At 40.1% G+C, this 12,980-nt stretch overlaps 1 protein-coding gene across 7 annotated transcripts in view; it reads right to left on the bottom strand.

Moving 5' to 3' along the window:
- The window catches only part of Angpt1 (angiopoietin 1), a 414,397-nt gene that overhangs the window by 24,412 nt on the left and 377,005 nt on the right, over positions 1 to 12,980 (bottom strand). For 6 of the 7 annotated variants that reach the window (XM_040730588.1, XM_040730583.1, XM_040730582.1 and 3 more), the window contains one exon: positions 8,377 to 8,543. In XM_040730588.1, the coding sequence (XP_040586522.1) occupies positions 8,377 to 8,543 (167 nt within the window). Of the gene's footprint in view, positions 1 to 7,632; positions 7,747 to 8,376; positions 8,544 to 12,980 lie in introns of those variants that run through there. The other variant, XM_040730587.1, reaches the window with a different exon arrangement.

A 12,980-nucleotide genomic window follows, 5' to 3' on the forward strand; every position in this document is an offset into this window, starting at 1 on the left:
ATTAAGTTCAGATTTTTAAAAATTCCCCATGATCTGATGGGGAAAAAACTATTAAAATAATAATCTGGTAAAATATATATGGTTTAAAATTATATGGTTTTGCATTAAAATTAGTCTTTATTCAATTGTTCTTTCCTGAAAGTAGTAGCAAAAGAAAACTTGTTTGAAAATAATAAATCATACTTTGAAGTTATGTCATTGAAAACTACTGTTTTATTATATCACATTCAAGATGTTAACTAGAGGAGGATCAAAGCTTAAAACCATTTCAAAAATTAGTTAGATAAATTTTATAAACTCTGATTTTTCATAAATCATATAAGTTAGCCCAACCAAACATGGAACAAATGGACCTTTACTGGGTTTGAATGTCAGAGACTGTGAAATGTACAAATAGTTGAATCTATTGGGGGGGGCAATTATCACGAAAAGAAATGTTCTGAAAAAAAAACCGGACATCTTTAATAATATAATTTTCCTAAAAATACTATTAATTTTTTACTAATTGAAATTAAATTTTGGTTAGCTTTTAGTTCATAGCAGAGTGTCCTAGAGTTAGAGTTATAGAGATAGTTATGACCAGCGCAATGAGTGGCTCTGGCTTAGGTTCTGGATCCACATAATGAATAAATAATGGTAAGCAGCAAAGGAGGCCTTTAAGATAATGGAGCAGATGCCAAGACAGGTTGTAGTATTATAATTACTTTCATGTGTATGGACATTTGTCTACATGTATGTCTATGTACCACATATGTGCCTTGTGCCCACGTTATCCAGAAGAGCTCATCGGATCATGTGGAAACAGAAACTCGGATAGCTGTGAACCGTAGTAGGGATACTGGGAATCGAATCTAGCTCCTCTAGAAGAGCATTCAGTGCTCTTGACCACTGAGCTATCTCTCCATCACCACCAGCAATCCCCCCATCAAAATAAACTGAATTTTAAAACCTGAATATCTTCACATTTATGTGGCTAAATTTAAGTTTACCAGGCACAATAAAAATTTATATATTAATTCTGATGAGAATGTTTTCTCACAGGAAGATAACTCAGTTATAAATATGATCAGTGATTTGCCTAAGATACAACTAAACTATACTACTGTTGCATTGCTTATTTTGGGATCCTCCTTCCGACATTTCTTTTTGTTTTATAAGTACAAATTAAGTGTTTCTCCGCATACTTGAACCATAGAACATGTAAAATGACACTGGTAGAAATCTGGAAACTTCACCCTTACTAGTTAGCTTTAATAGCACTGGAACTACTAGAGGCAAAACGTAATAATTAATCGTTTCCAGACTGGCCTGGAAAAACATCTCCACTGTTTTGCAACAGTTACATGGACATTATAGTAGTAACTAGCCACTCTCTGGTGGGATTTAAGTCCTGTTCCACAAGATGAAACCCATCTGTGTCACTATTAACAGACATCCAGACAGGTCATAGACATTAGGAGGAAGCCTATTATTATGAAGATAAGTGGACATAATACTAAACGGACTCCTTCCTAACTGCTTGTCTTCATGTTCATAGATCAATGAATCCAGACATGGTGGATAGGACTAGATAGAAATATTTTTCTGGACACAGCAGGACAGCTGTTCATATGAACTCACAACGGGGTTGGGACACCACGTACAAAACCTGTGAAAGCCAAAGCTGAACCAAATTCCATCACGGACAGACAAATGGGGCACACTATCTCACGTCTATCTTTGTGGTTTTTGACAACTGTTAGCTGCTAAGAGAGTAAGAGACCATTCCCTCTCTGAATGTCATCCAGGATAAGTATACTGTTCTCCAGCAATAGATGTATTCAAGAATTTTTGGGCAACACAAATTGATCTTGAAGGATTAAAAAAAAAAAAGGACACATAGTTGGTGGGTAAGGAAGGTAGGTAGATTTATCAAGAGTTGGGAGAGTGGAGGTAAACATGGTCAAAATACATGATCCCACATGGTAAGCATTTATCTCAATGTCATTTCTAAAGCAAGCTATATTACAGCTCTGTTTTCTTGTATAACCATGACTAGTATATTCATGTTGGATTTACAGACACTGAACTCAGATTTCTTCAGAGCCTACACAGCTCTGATTCTCATTATAGAATTGTTTTCTTTTCACTCCACTGAGCACAGCATCTTTTCAACTCTACAATTAATCTGTTATTTTGAAAGTAAAATTTATTGTTGCATTGATGGTTGTATATTTGTTTTCTAACCGTGTTTTGATACCAGACTTTTATGAGAAGTTAAAGGTCACTCTAAGACCTAAACTGACAGAAACTCTTTAATATTTATTAGAGGCATAAAAATCCAATTGTTTATCAAGTCATTCAAAACCCGTAAAATAAAATGTATGCATAAAAGCAGGGCCACAGCTGGAGGGATGGCTCAGTGGGTAAGAGCACGTGTTGCTCTTGTACATAAGCTGGGATTGGTTCCCAGAATCCACACAGTGGTTCACGACCATTCATAACCCCAGTGGCAGAGTGTTTGTTACATTCTAATGTCCTCTGCAGGCTCCAGACACTCACATGGCGCATATACATACATACAGACAAAAATTCATAATGCTAAGGGAAATCTTTTTAAAAGTACCAACCTAGAAGCTTCACAATCACCTTAATTTACAGGAACTGGAAAGTTGAGGCCCACACCAGGATGTGGTGGTCTCCACCTGTAGTCCAACCTTTGGGAGACCCAGGTAGGGTCATTGTTAGTTTAAGGCCGTGGTGGGCTACAGAATAAGTTCTAATGTCAGTCTAGCTGGCAGAGTGAGACACTACCCCTAAGCACAGAAAGAATTGAAGAGGAAAAAGGATAAAAGGAAGGGGAAAGAAACTGTTGAGAATTAAAGAGAAGAGGCAATGTGTGTAAAACAAAGCAGAATTAGAAGGAACAGGCTGTCGTAGACTAGGTGTCTTTATTTTACTTTAAAAGACTACCTAATGAATTGCCCTTTATTGTAGAATGGAGAATATATATAATTTCCTGTGACTTTTTGACCCTGATTTTCTTGATGTGGTAAAAACATAAAAACAAAGTGAGTACTTACATGGTTTATCAACTCTTGGTAATTTTGCTAACAGTTATAACTTGAATGTTTATGTCAATTGTTCCTACAAAAAGAATACATATAGAGAAAAGGAATGCTGGCTCAAATTACTTAATAGCTACTTATTAATGACATGATAGAATAGAGATGCTGGAGAGCCATTCAGAAGCCAATAGAACCACAGAATCCAAATTGGCTTGAGAATGAGGGTACCGTGTTTCCCCGGAAGACAGCTGGGGTGCTTTAGAGTGTACTGCTCCTAGTTCACTCCTCGTTTTCATGGCACAGTACAGGGATCAAGACATTGTGGCTGGAGATGTAGTCCTAAAACCAAGGCACAGTAAGGAGATTGTACACCTTGTCCTTGAATGGGGACAGGGGGGTTTTCACACTCGTCTGTTGGCTAGTAACTGATCATAATTTTCTATTGAAAGGAGGATAGACCTTGGATGACGTGACTTCTCTTGGCCACAGCAATACTTAGAGAGGGAGCATCAGCTGTAAGCAGTCTGCCACCAACATCCCCAGGAGGTTAGGAAGAGTGACCCAGATCTCAAGGGAACAATGGGCTAGCACGCCACAGCATTTTCTAGGGAAGGTCTGGGGGTGATGATATCCTCCCTTAAGACAGAATCTGAATTGTAGAAAATATATCCATATAATAAAGTTGGTTTACATATGCATGACATGGATATAGCACCAACAAGGCAGGAAGGTTTTAGGAAACTTACAACCGTCACTGAAACACTGTCACAGTGAGGAACGCATCGAATTGTGGAAGGCTGGTAACATCCACTGGAGTTTTGTTAGTAGTGACAAGAAGTATGGACGTGTTTAATGGTGGACTTCACTTGCAGATATTAAAATACTGTCCACATCTATGTAAAAGGATAAATACAAAATGCAATGTCTATTGAAAAATCATTCCAGCTATAGTGGAAAAGAAATATTTGAGAGTAGCAAGGCTAGAGGCAGGGAAACTGTACAATAGCCTGGGTGTTAGATGACGAGGACATGGATAATACCACCCCCCTAGGGGAGTGCTTAATAATTTCACATTGATTGTGTGCTATCCCACATGATATGTTTATCATGACACTTCTACATTATTATTTCTTCTGATTCATGTTCTCTTGGGTTCTGTGAATTTCATTTTCATCTGAGAAGCTTCCTTGGAGGATAAAAGGGAAATATATATAGTATATGCACATCTCTAAGCTAATCTGTCCATTTGCAACACTTGGTTTTAAACAGTATATGTCAAGAACACAAGGGCGGGTTTTCAGTTTTAAAATAATGACGGTGACTATAACTAAAGGCATTTTCAGAATAAAATTTTTTTAAGAACTGCATGCAACTATTCACTCTTGGGAAGTTAGCCTTTTCTAAAAATGAGCCCGCTTATTGGCTGTTTGGTGCTTTGAGACCTTATACATGTAAACAACAAAAACAGGCTCAACAGCTTCTACACACACATATTTGTGCCTACACAAATTTGTGTGTGTGTGTGCGTGCATGTGCACATGTGCATGCATACAAGTATACTGAAAGTAAAACAGGTCATTAACTTCAGAGTGGAGGGGTTCAAATGAGAGTAGCTGGGAGAGGCTGAAGGGAGGAGAGGGAAGGGGAAAGTGATGGTACTATTTCACTTAACAGCATCTGTAAAAGAAAACCCTGTAAATTTAATTCAAAGCATGAATGGGGAGAGAAGCCTCCCTTGGCTTTTCTATATAAGCTTTTCTTCCAGGGTATAGGCTAATTTTCACATTGTTGGGTAAAACACCTGATAAAAGTGAACTCTGGTAATGGAGGGTTTGTTTTTGCCCATCGTTTAAGAAGCACTACAGGGGCTGGAGGGATGGTTCAGTAGTTAAGAGCATTGACTGCTCTTGCAGAGGACCTGGGTTCAATTCCAGCAAGCACACGGTGCTAAGAACCAACTGTAACTCCAATTCCCGTGGATCTGATTTCTTTTTTCTGGATGCCAGCCATGCATGGGGTGCACCGACATACATACATCCACACAGACTAGACCCCTACAGACATAAAATGAAGTGGTACAGCCAGTCTATCAAGAAGGAGAAAGCACGACAGTGGTCATCTGAGGTGTCTGGTCATGTAGCATCTTCAGTCAGGATCAGAGAGCACATGGAAAGTGGAGCCAGGCTAGAAAGGCTCAAGGCCCATTGTTGAGTCACCCACGTCATCCCGTGAAGCCTCCTAAAAGCTCTGCTACCCTCTAAACCAGAGCCATCATCTTGGCACCAAAACACAAGAGTCTATGGGAAACCTTTTACATTCAAGCTAATAGTCTTTGGTGGGGGGTGAGTAGTATCTTCTATGGCATAGTTACTTTATAGCTGTCTACCAAAGCAGGCTTTTGATTGAATGCATCACATTTTCCTGTTTGATGAAAATAAGAATCCTGTACACTCGATTCTGTGAGAGGCAATTATGGCAGATCTGGCTTTCATTCGGCCATGGTAAGAGAGACAGTCAGAACTACCCACTTTGCTATAGCAATATGATCAGAGCAACCACCATGAAAAAGATAATAGTAAAAAAAATGCCTCTCCATCCTTGAGAAAAATAGTGTACTTCTTAGCTTCCCCTCTCCCCACTTTAAAACCATAAGTATTAAATTAAATCCCAGTCCTATATTGGTAAACCTGATTCTCAAGTTTCAGACATCTTTCATGAAAGAAGTCCTGTAGTGAACACAGTCCCAAAGCTAGGAAGACCTCATATTTACCATAGCTCTGTATCGCATGTGTGAAAGACATGTGGCCAGAAGAATCATAGATACCAAAAGCTGATGGAGTCGTTAATAAAGGTTGTGTGGTGAGCTCTACCACAAGGCCAGTGCTCCTGCATTCATGAACAAGAGTAATGAATGCTTGACACCAGAAGCCTTGAAGATGCCAGCTATCTCAAGCTAACTGTATCCACCAAAGACTACCCAACTGCACGCACGCACGCATGCACGCGCGCGCGCGCACACACACACACACACTCTCAAGCCCCTCTACCACAATGGCCTACAGCAACCCGAGCGGCATTGGAAAGGAACCAGGGCAAATTCTTCAGAAGCCTAGAAAAAGATTAGACTAATTACTTGCTAGTTCTATTGTCAAGCTGTCTGACATTAGCCAAGTTTCATATAGTTTCAAGTTTCAGATCAAAACATTTACGTAAGAGTATCCCTGATGTTTTACAGTGGTTTTTCTTATTTCAAAACTCTCAAGATACTGGCTCCTTAAAAACATTTCTTCTTATACTCCTTTGATTTTATAAATGTCTCTTCTTCCATTTCTGGAGCTGCCATTAAGCATACCATGGCTCCCACCCTGAAACTTCTACATTTTAGATCTATTCCTCATCCTCCATTATGCGACGTCGTCAATATTTGTTAAGAAAATGATTATTATATCTCCAAGGCTCTAATCATACATGTCTGAACACGATTCGTGCCGTTAAAAATGCAGTCTTAGTTCCCAAAGATTGTTATGTATCAAAAAGACAAACAATAATCAGAAATAGTTGATCTCCGAGGACACAGCCAGCCACATTGAATGGAAAAAAAAAATACCTACACGGCTTTGTTTGGTAGCATTGTGTTACATGCAGCCATGTGTCACCCGTTTGATGCTCACTATTATGCTTGCAAAACAGATGGGGAATGTTGAGACTCAGAAGACATCCCAAGTGCTCTTTACCGTTATGAAATCAAGGCACTTGCAATTAAGGATCTGTTGTGTGATGAGTGATGTAGTGCTAGGTCATGAAATGACATCAACTACAGGAGGCTCCTGGTCTCACGAGATGCTAACCAGGATTTTAGGAGCTGTTTGCCACAAAGCCTCACTATGAGGTCTGTGAGACTAACTGAGAATGGCCAGTGCCTGATCCTGATCTTAGAACACAATAGTAACACGGCAAATGTTTGAGGAATAAATTTATAATAGCTCAGTAGCCATAGTTTTCATTTTTCCTGAGCTAAGAGCTGCTCCTTGGGAAAATAATCAGAGCCAATTGAAATTAGCATTTTAGTTTGTCTACTTTCACAAGCTATTGTATATGTAAGGCCTTCATCATTTAGATTTCTTTCTGCAGTGTATGTTTTTTTTTAAAAAATCCTTCTGATAATGCAGTCTCTTCTGATGCAAATCACTTGGAAATATAAAGGTTTCCTCTAGTTACACTGCAGGTCATTTGAATAATTAAAATTTAACAAAAGTAAAGGAGATAAAAACCTTAAGATCTTTTGTTAGAAAGAGTAGGTTGTTAGGCGGCATTGAGTCGCATAGTTTCTGGTATCATTCTTAGATGTATGAAGCCACCACACTGTCATAGCAATTACGGCTTAGTCACGCGTGCCTCAGGGAACTCAGTATCCTCTCGGACTGAGCCAACACTAAAGTGTCAATCTCTGAGACCCATGACACGAGAGGGACCATACAAACACACTGCCTGGAGTGTCAGGATCCAGAGGCTGGATTTCCCGGAGACCTTGCATAGAGTCAAACATGACTAGAGGGAAAAGAAATGTCATTGTAATGATGCCTAATATTCTGCTGTAGTTCTAGATCGGTGCCTTGCCCATTGTCATCGGAGAGGCTTCACCCAGAAACTGATGGAAACAGATGCAGAGACCCAAGGCCAAACATTAACTCAGGGAATCCTGATGAAGAGACGGAGGGAGGATTTCTAGGAGTCAGAGACGTCAAGGACATCACAAGAAAACCCACAGAATCAAATAACCTGGACTCATAGGGTCTCATAGACGCTGAAGTGACAATCAGGGAGCTTTCACGGAACTGACCTAGGCCCTCTGCCTGGATGTTACAATTGTATAACTTGGTCTTCTTGAGAGACTCCTGATAGTGGGAGCCGGGACTGTCTCTGACTCTGTTACCAACTTCTGTGCCCCTACTCCTCATACTGAATCCCCTTGCCCAGACTTCACACAAGGCAAGGTACTTAGTCTTACTGCAACTCGATAGGCCACGTTTTGTTGATATCCACTCAAGGTCTCCTTTTCTCTGAATAGAGGAGGGGCGGGTGGCAGGGGGGAGGCCGGGAGGGGAAACTTCGGTTGGAATATAAAATAAATGAAACAAGAGACTAACATTGAAGCCTGTGAGAAGGCCTCTCAGGGTTTTCTCTATCTCGTCACCATAGGCCTACACAAACAAGCTGAATTTTCGTTGTCAGATTGTCCGGCAGCATCTACATTACCTCCTGCTTCTTAAATGAAGCTCCTTGGTGGTAAAGTCAAAGACTGCCGGTTGCGGTTCTGAATGCAGCTTACCTATAGTTCTGCTTTTCGTTTCCTATGTGGAATCTGTCGTACTGGGAGTAGGCTCGGTTCCCTTCCCAGTCCATCAGTTCAATCCTCAGCGTGTACTGCCTTTGACTGGTGATGGCAAAAATAAACTCATTTCCCAGCCAATATTCACCAGAGGGATTCCCAAAGCCCTGGGAAAGAAGAGAGACACGCATGTGTTACTCCAGAGGGAACTTGGTCATTTGCAAATCTATTTTCTAAGTAACAAGGACAAATTATCTTTTAAAGATAGCTTTGTTTATCTTTTACACTCTGTTTCAATTCCTAACTTATTCTAGTACTCTTCTATTTTTTTTTTACTCCAATGAAGTTGACTTCTAATTCTTATCCCCAAAACCTCTTTATTTTGACATCCTTGGGTTAATACATCTTGTCGGTAGGAATAACCAAAAAATAACTCTCAATTTCAAACTTCTTTTAGACAATTTTTAAAAAACTGAGTTGATATTTTCAATTTAGTTTGAATTTTCTAATGAACATTACCAGGATATTTCCCCTTATTTAATAGTTACTTAATTGCCATCATTATGCAGGAGCCCAATTATACTTTAATTTTACAGATGTTTCAATTTTCTGGTGACCTCATAGTTAATTTTAAAAGTCAAGTCTAGAAAGCAATGGATGTTATCACTTAGATTCTTCATTGGAAAAGACTTGGGTTTGGATGCAGAAGGGCAACTAATAAGGGCTAGTGAGTAACCGAGCGGACTTTAGATAACCTCATTGTGTGTGTGTGTGTGTGTGTGAGAGAGAGAGAGGGAGAGAGAGAGGGCGAGGGAGAGGGAGAGAGAGGATCCCACAAAGCTGATTCCTAATATTGAAGATATAGATAGATTTGGGGCATTTCAGTTATTCAGCAAGCACTTCCTTGGTGAACACCTGATGACCAGTTTCATTTCCTATGTACACATTTGTCTATTGAAGCCGTTTTGAGCCCCTAGCAATAGCAGTCACGCTACATCTGTGACCTCTCAGACACTAATGAGTAAGTGGCACATACGTTTTACAGACGTTGAGAGAAAGAAGGGAAGGAGAGACGCGGAAGGACAGAATGTTAGAGCGGGTTGCACTGATATCCAGAGAGTCTCGGCCACACCACCAAGACCTGGTAAAAATAAAAGTGTCAGCTTCCACACGTAGTGTGTGAGAACATTCCTCACAATCCCAAATCTGGACAGACGCCCCAATCATGCTTACACACGCCAACATTAAAAAGGTCACAGGATATACACGTGGTTGCTTTATGAAGAAATTGACCATGGTTAATTGAGGCATTTAGTAATGGACGGTTAATCTGTGCATAGCAGTGTGAAGAAGTATTATAATTACAGCAGCACTGATTGTCTCAACACAGGTGGTAAAATATGGAAAATGTTTATTTCTCTTCCAATATCAATTTGAAGTATAATAGATGTTTCCTTAATTTTTCCTCCATTAACCAGCCTAAGAAATGAATCAATGTCCCCTATTTCTCTTTTAGAATATACAGGTGCTCAGTATGACCAATAATTCTCTAAATTTGTTCCATTGCCTCTGCCCCAATAGAACTACTTTCCAACAACCAGAAGTATTTGGTATCAAATCCCTTTCTGACAGGCCTGCTGTCACAATACCAACATATCACAGTGCACTTATGTGGGTTCTGGGGGTTTTAATTCCAGCCCTTACATTTTACTTCCCTACTAGTAAGATACTCAGGCCACACTTGGTGGAATCACCGCAGTAGCAGAAAATATCGGCAATTTTTAAGATGTGCTAAGGATTTTACAGCATCTCTCAGGAGCAAGCACTACATGCTAAGAAGTCCAAAGTTTCCCTGCATGCACAGAATGGAAAGTTACAGGGGGCCAAAACTCCGAGTTAGCACTCTTCAACTTCAGCAACTGCTTGAAAGACAAGGAGGACCCCTGGGAATTTCCTTTGCAATTTCCAGCTCAGACCAGCCAGAGCTGTCCCTCTAGCCAACTCGACAAGTCCCTATGCCACGCGGCACTGAAACGAGGCTTCAGCAGTCATATTACATATGAGTGCAGAGGCTGGGAATGATGAAGTGTAAAGTCTTGGATCACATATTTCCATGCTGTTCAAAGTGTTGTGTGGATAAAACTCTCCAGCTTCCCCGGGGGAAAGAGCACTGATCCCGGGGGAGCCTCAGAAGCGGACAAACAAGAGAGCCATTCCTCCAAAAGCCCGTGCTCGCTCCCTCTCGGCGTGCTGCAGGTCTGGAGGAACACCAGCGAAGACAAAGTGATATTCGCTGAACACTTGACTTTTCTTTTCTTTTGAGGGAAGCAACCAAATGGGAAAACACTGGAAGTTTGCAGCCAGATACCAAATTTCTCAGTTGATGCACGCCAACCCCCCCCCAAGAAAAAACTGTCTAAATGAGCAAAATGTTTGACTACAGTAACCAACACGGCTGTTGGAGAGATAGTGGAGGGAGGAAATGGTCTAATGGCCAAGTGCAGTAGAGCAGAGACAACTGTTTCACCATCATGAAGATGACAGATAGCCAAGAGTGGGGAGTGGAAATGGGTTCCCACATTAGTAAGCTGTTGGGTAGCTTATCAGTCACACCCATGTATCTGATGTGGGGGAACAAAGGGTTGGCTTGGATTAGGGAACTCCTCCACTCATCTCTGCTATGTCTCTTTATGACACATTTTCAGTGGAACTTTCTTACTTCCCTTAAAGGACTCTGTTTCTCCACCTGCAGAAGAGATGGTTAAAAATATTTCCATGCCCAGTGTTATAAGAATGAAAATTAGCCAAGTCATCTGAGCATTGATACATGAAAAACACTGAAGAAAAAAACCTGATGAGAAGTTCTGTCATGTTACACAGTCGTGTTTAGCTTTTTGGTTTTCTTCTGTAAGATGGCAAGCTATTTGAGGGAGGTAAGTTCTCTCCTACTTTGTACGGTGTAAGTATCCCAGGGTCTTGTGTTGGCTGAAAAGTACTACGTATATCAGTAGCATTCATTAGTCAGCAGGCTTTTAGACATGAAGCTGAGTGTTGCTTTGAGGAACAAATGTTGTTATTTTAACCCAGGATCTCAATTAAGAAATGAAAACTCAAAACCAACTGTTCGCACAAATGGGGCTTCTGTGTGTCACAACAGAACAAAAGAAAATGATCACCCCTCCTCACCCATGAACAGAAGTTCCCAGAATGAAGCTAAATCTTCAGGCTGAACCCTTAGCAAGGCTGATTAACTGATTAGGACATTAGTGACAGTGGAGAGCTTGTGGTGTTGGAGGTCCAGAGCCTAATTACAGTTTATCTTGAGCCATCTTTAGCCCTCCAAATAGCCATGTCTTACCCAGTTCTGTGACACCTAATGTCCTGTGACTAATAGGTAAAAAGCCCTAGTTTCCATCAGTCCAAAGGCTAACAATGCTAACACAGCGTCTCAGGCCTACAGTAGACTCATCCTCCTTTCTGATGCTTCTACTCATGTGTTCATACTATGCCTTGATCTATGAGCTTCTTTGTTCGGGTACTATAAAAACTTCATGAAATGGCTTCCAGGGTGGAACATGGAATTTGTGGTAACCTAAATCTCTGTTCCCAAGCCGTGGATCCCAAGCCAAACAGACCGTCTCTTATCCCCTTTGAGGTCAGAGTTGTCTCTTTGAATCAACACATCTTAATAGGAGAGTACCTGTCTCCTCTTCCTCCCCTTTAACCCAGTTATCTCCATCTTTGTCTTCCCTTTTATCTCATGTGCTTTAAGATCTAGGAGAGGAAATTTTAAGTTCATGTAACCACATCGCTAACTAATTGATAATTCTGATGGTTTCTTTACTTGAAGTGAGTATCCGACTGAAGAATGGGGGTGTTACTACTTATAAATACAGATGAAATACTCTTCCCACGCATATATAGATTGAATATACTGATCTTTAGGTCCACTTCAGATATTCTAAACAGTTCCTCTCACTGTAGAAATTCATATAAATACAACAATAAATAACTATGTACAAATTAGGAACAATGTATTAACCAGGTAAAATTATCTGAATAAAGGAGGCATGAAAACGCATCTTTGCCACGGTCTGAACCAGAAGGCAACTTTTCATTGTGGGACTAACAGGAAAAAATTAAGGTTGTGCATAAAATATAGTAGTGCATAGCTTGAAAGGATTTTTATATGTTTTTAGATATAAAAACTTATAAGTACCCTGTACAAATCATAAAAAATGAAACTCATAAGCAGCGTTCTGTTCTGATGTTAAGGAGGCAGAGATAAACAAATACTAGTAAAAGGAATAGATTTTTCCATTGTGAATAAAATGCAAGGATTCTATTCCATACATAAATGAGTATATTCAGTTATCTCAGTCATAATTGCATAAAGAACTTCGATGCCATGAATCAGGTTGACTCCTGATTAATTTCATTTGTCTTCCAGTAGTTTAATAAAAGGGGAGCACTGGAATTTAAATGAAAACAATGCTGACTTCAAATTGGCCTCAAGAGTCACATTACACTTTTAAAATACAGGGAGAGGAAAGGACCAATATTCATTAATTTTGCCAAAACCCGAAGAAATGTTCAGTTTCAGC

This window comes from Mesocricetus auratus, unplaced genomic scaffold (assembly GCF_017639785.1).
Source record: "Mesocricetus auratus isolate SY011 unplaced genomic scaffold, BCM_Maur_2.0 Super-Scaffold_100023, whole genome shotgun sequence".
NCBI lineage: Eukaryota > Metazoa > Chordata > Mammalia > Rodentia > Cricetidae > Mesocricetus > Mesocricetus auratus.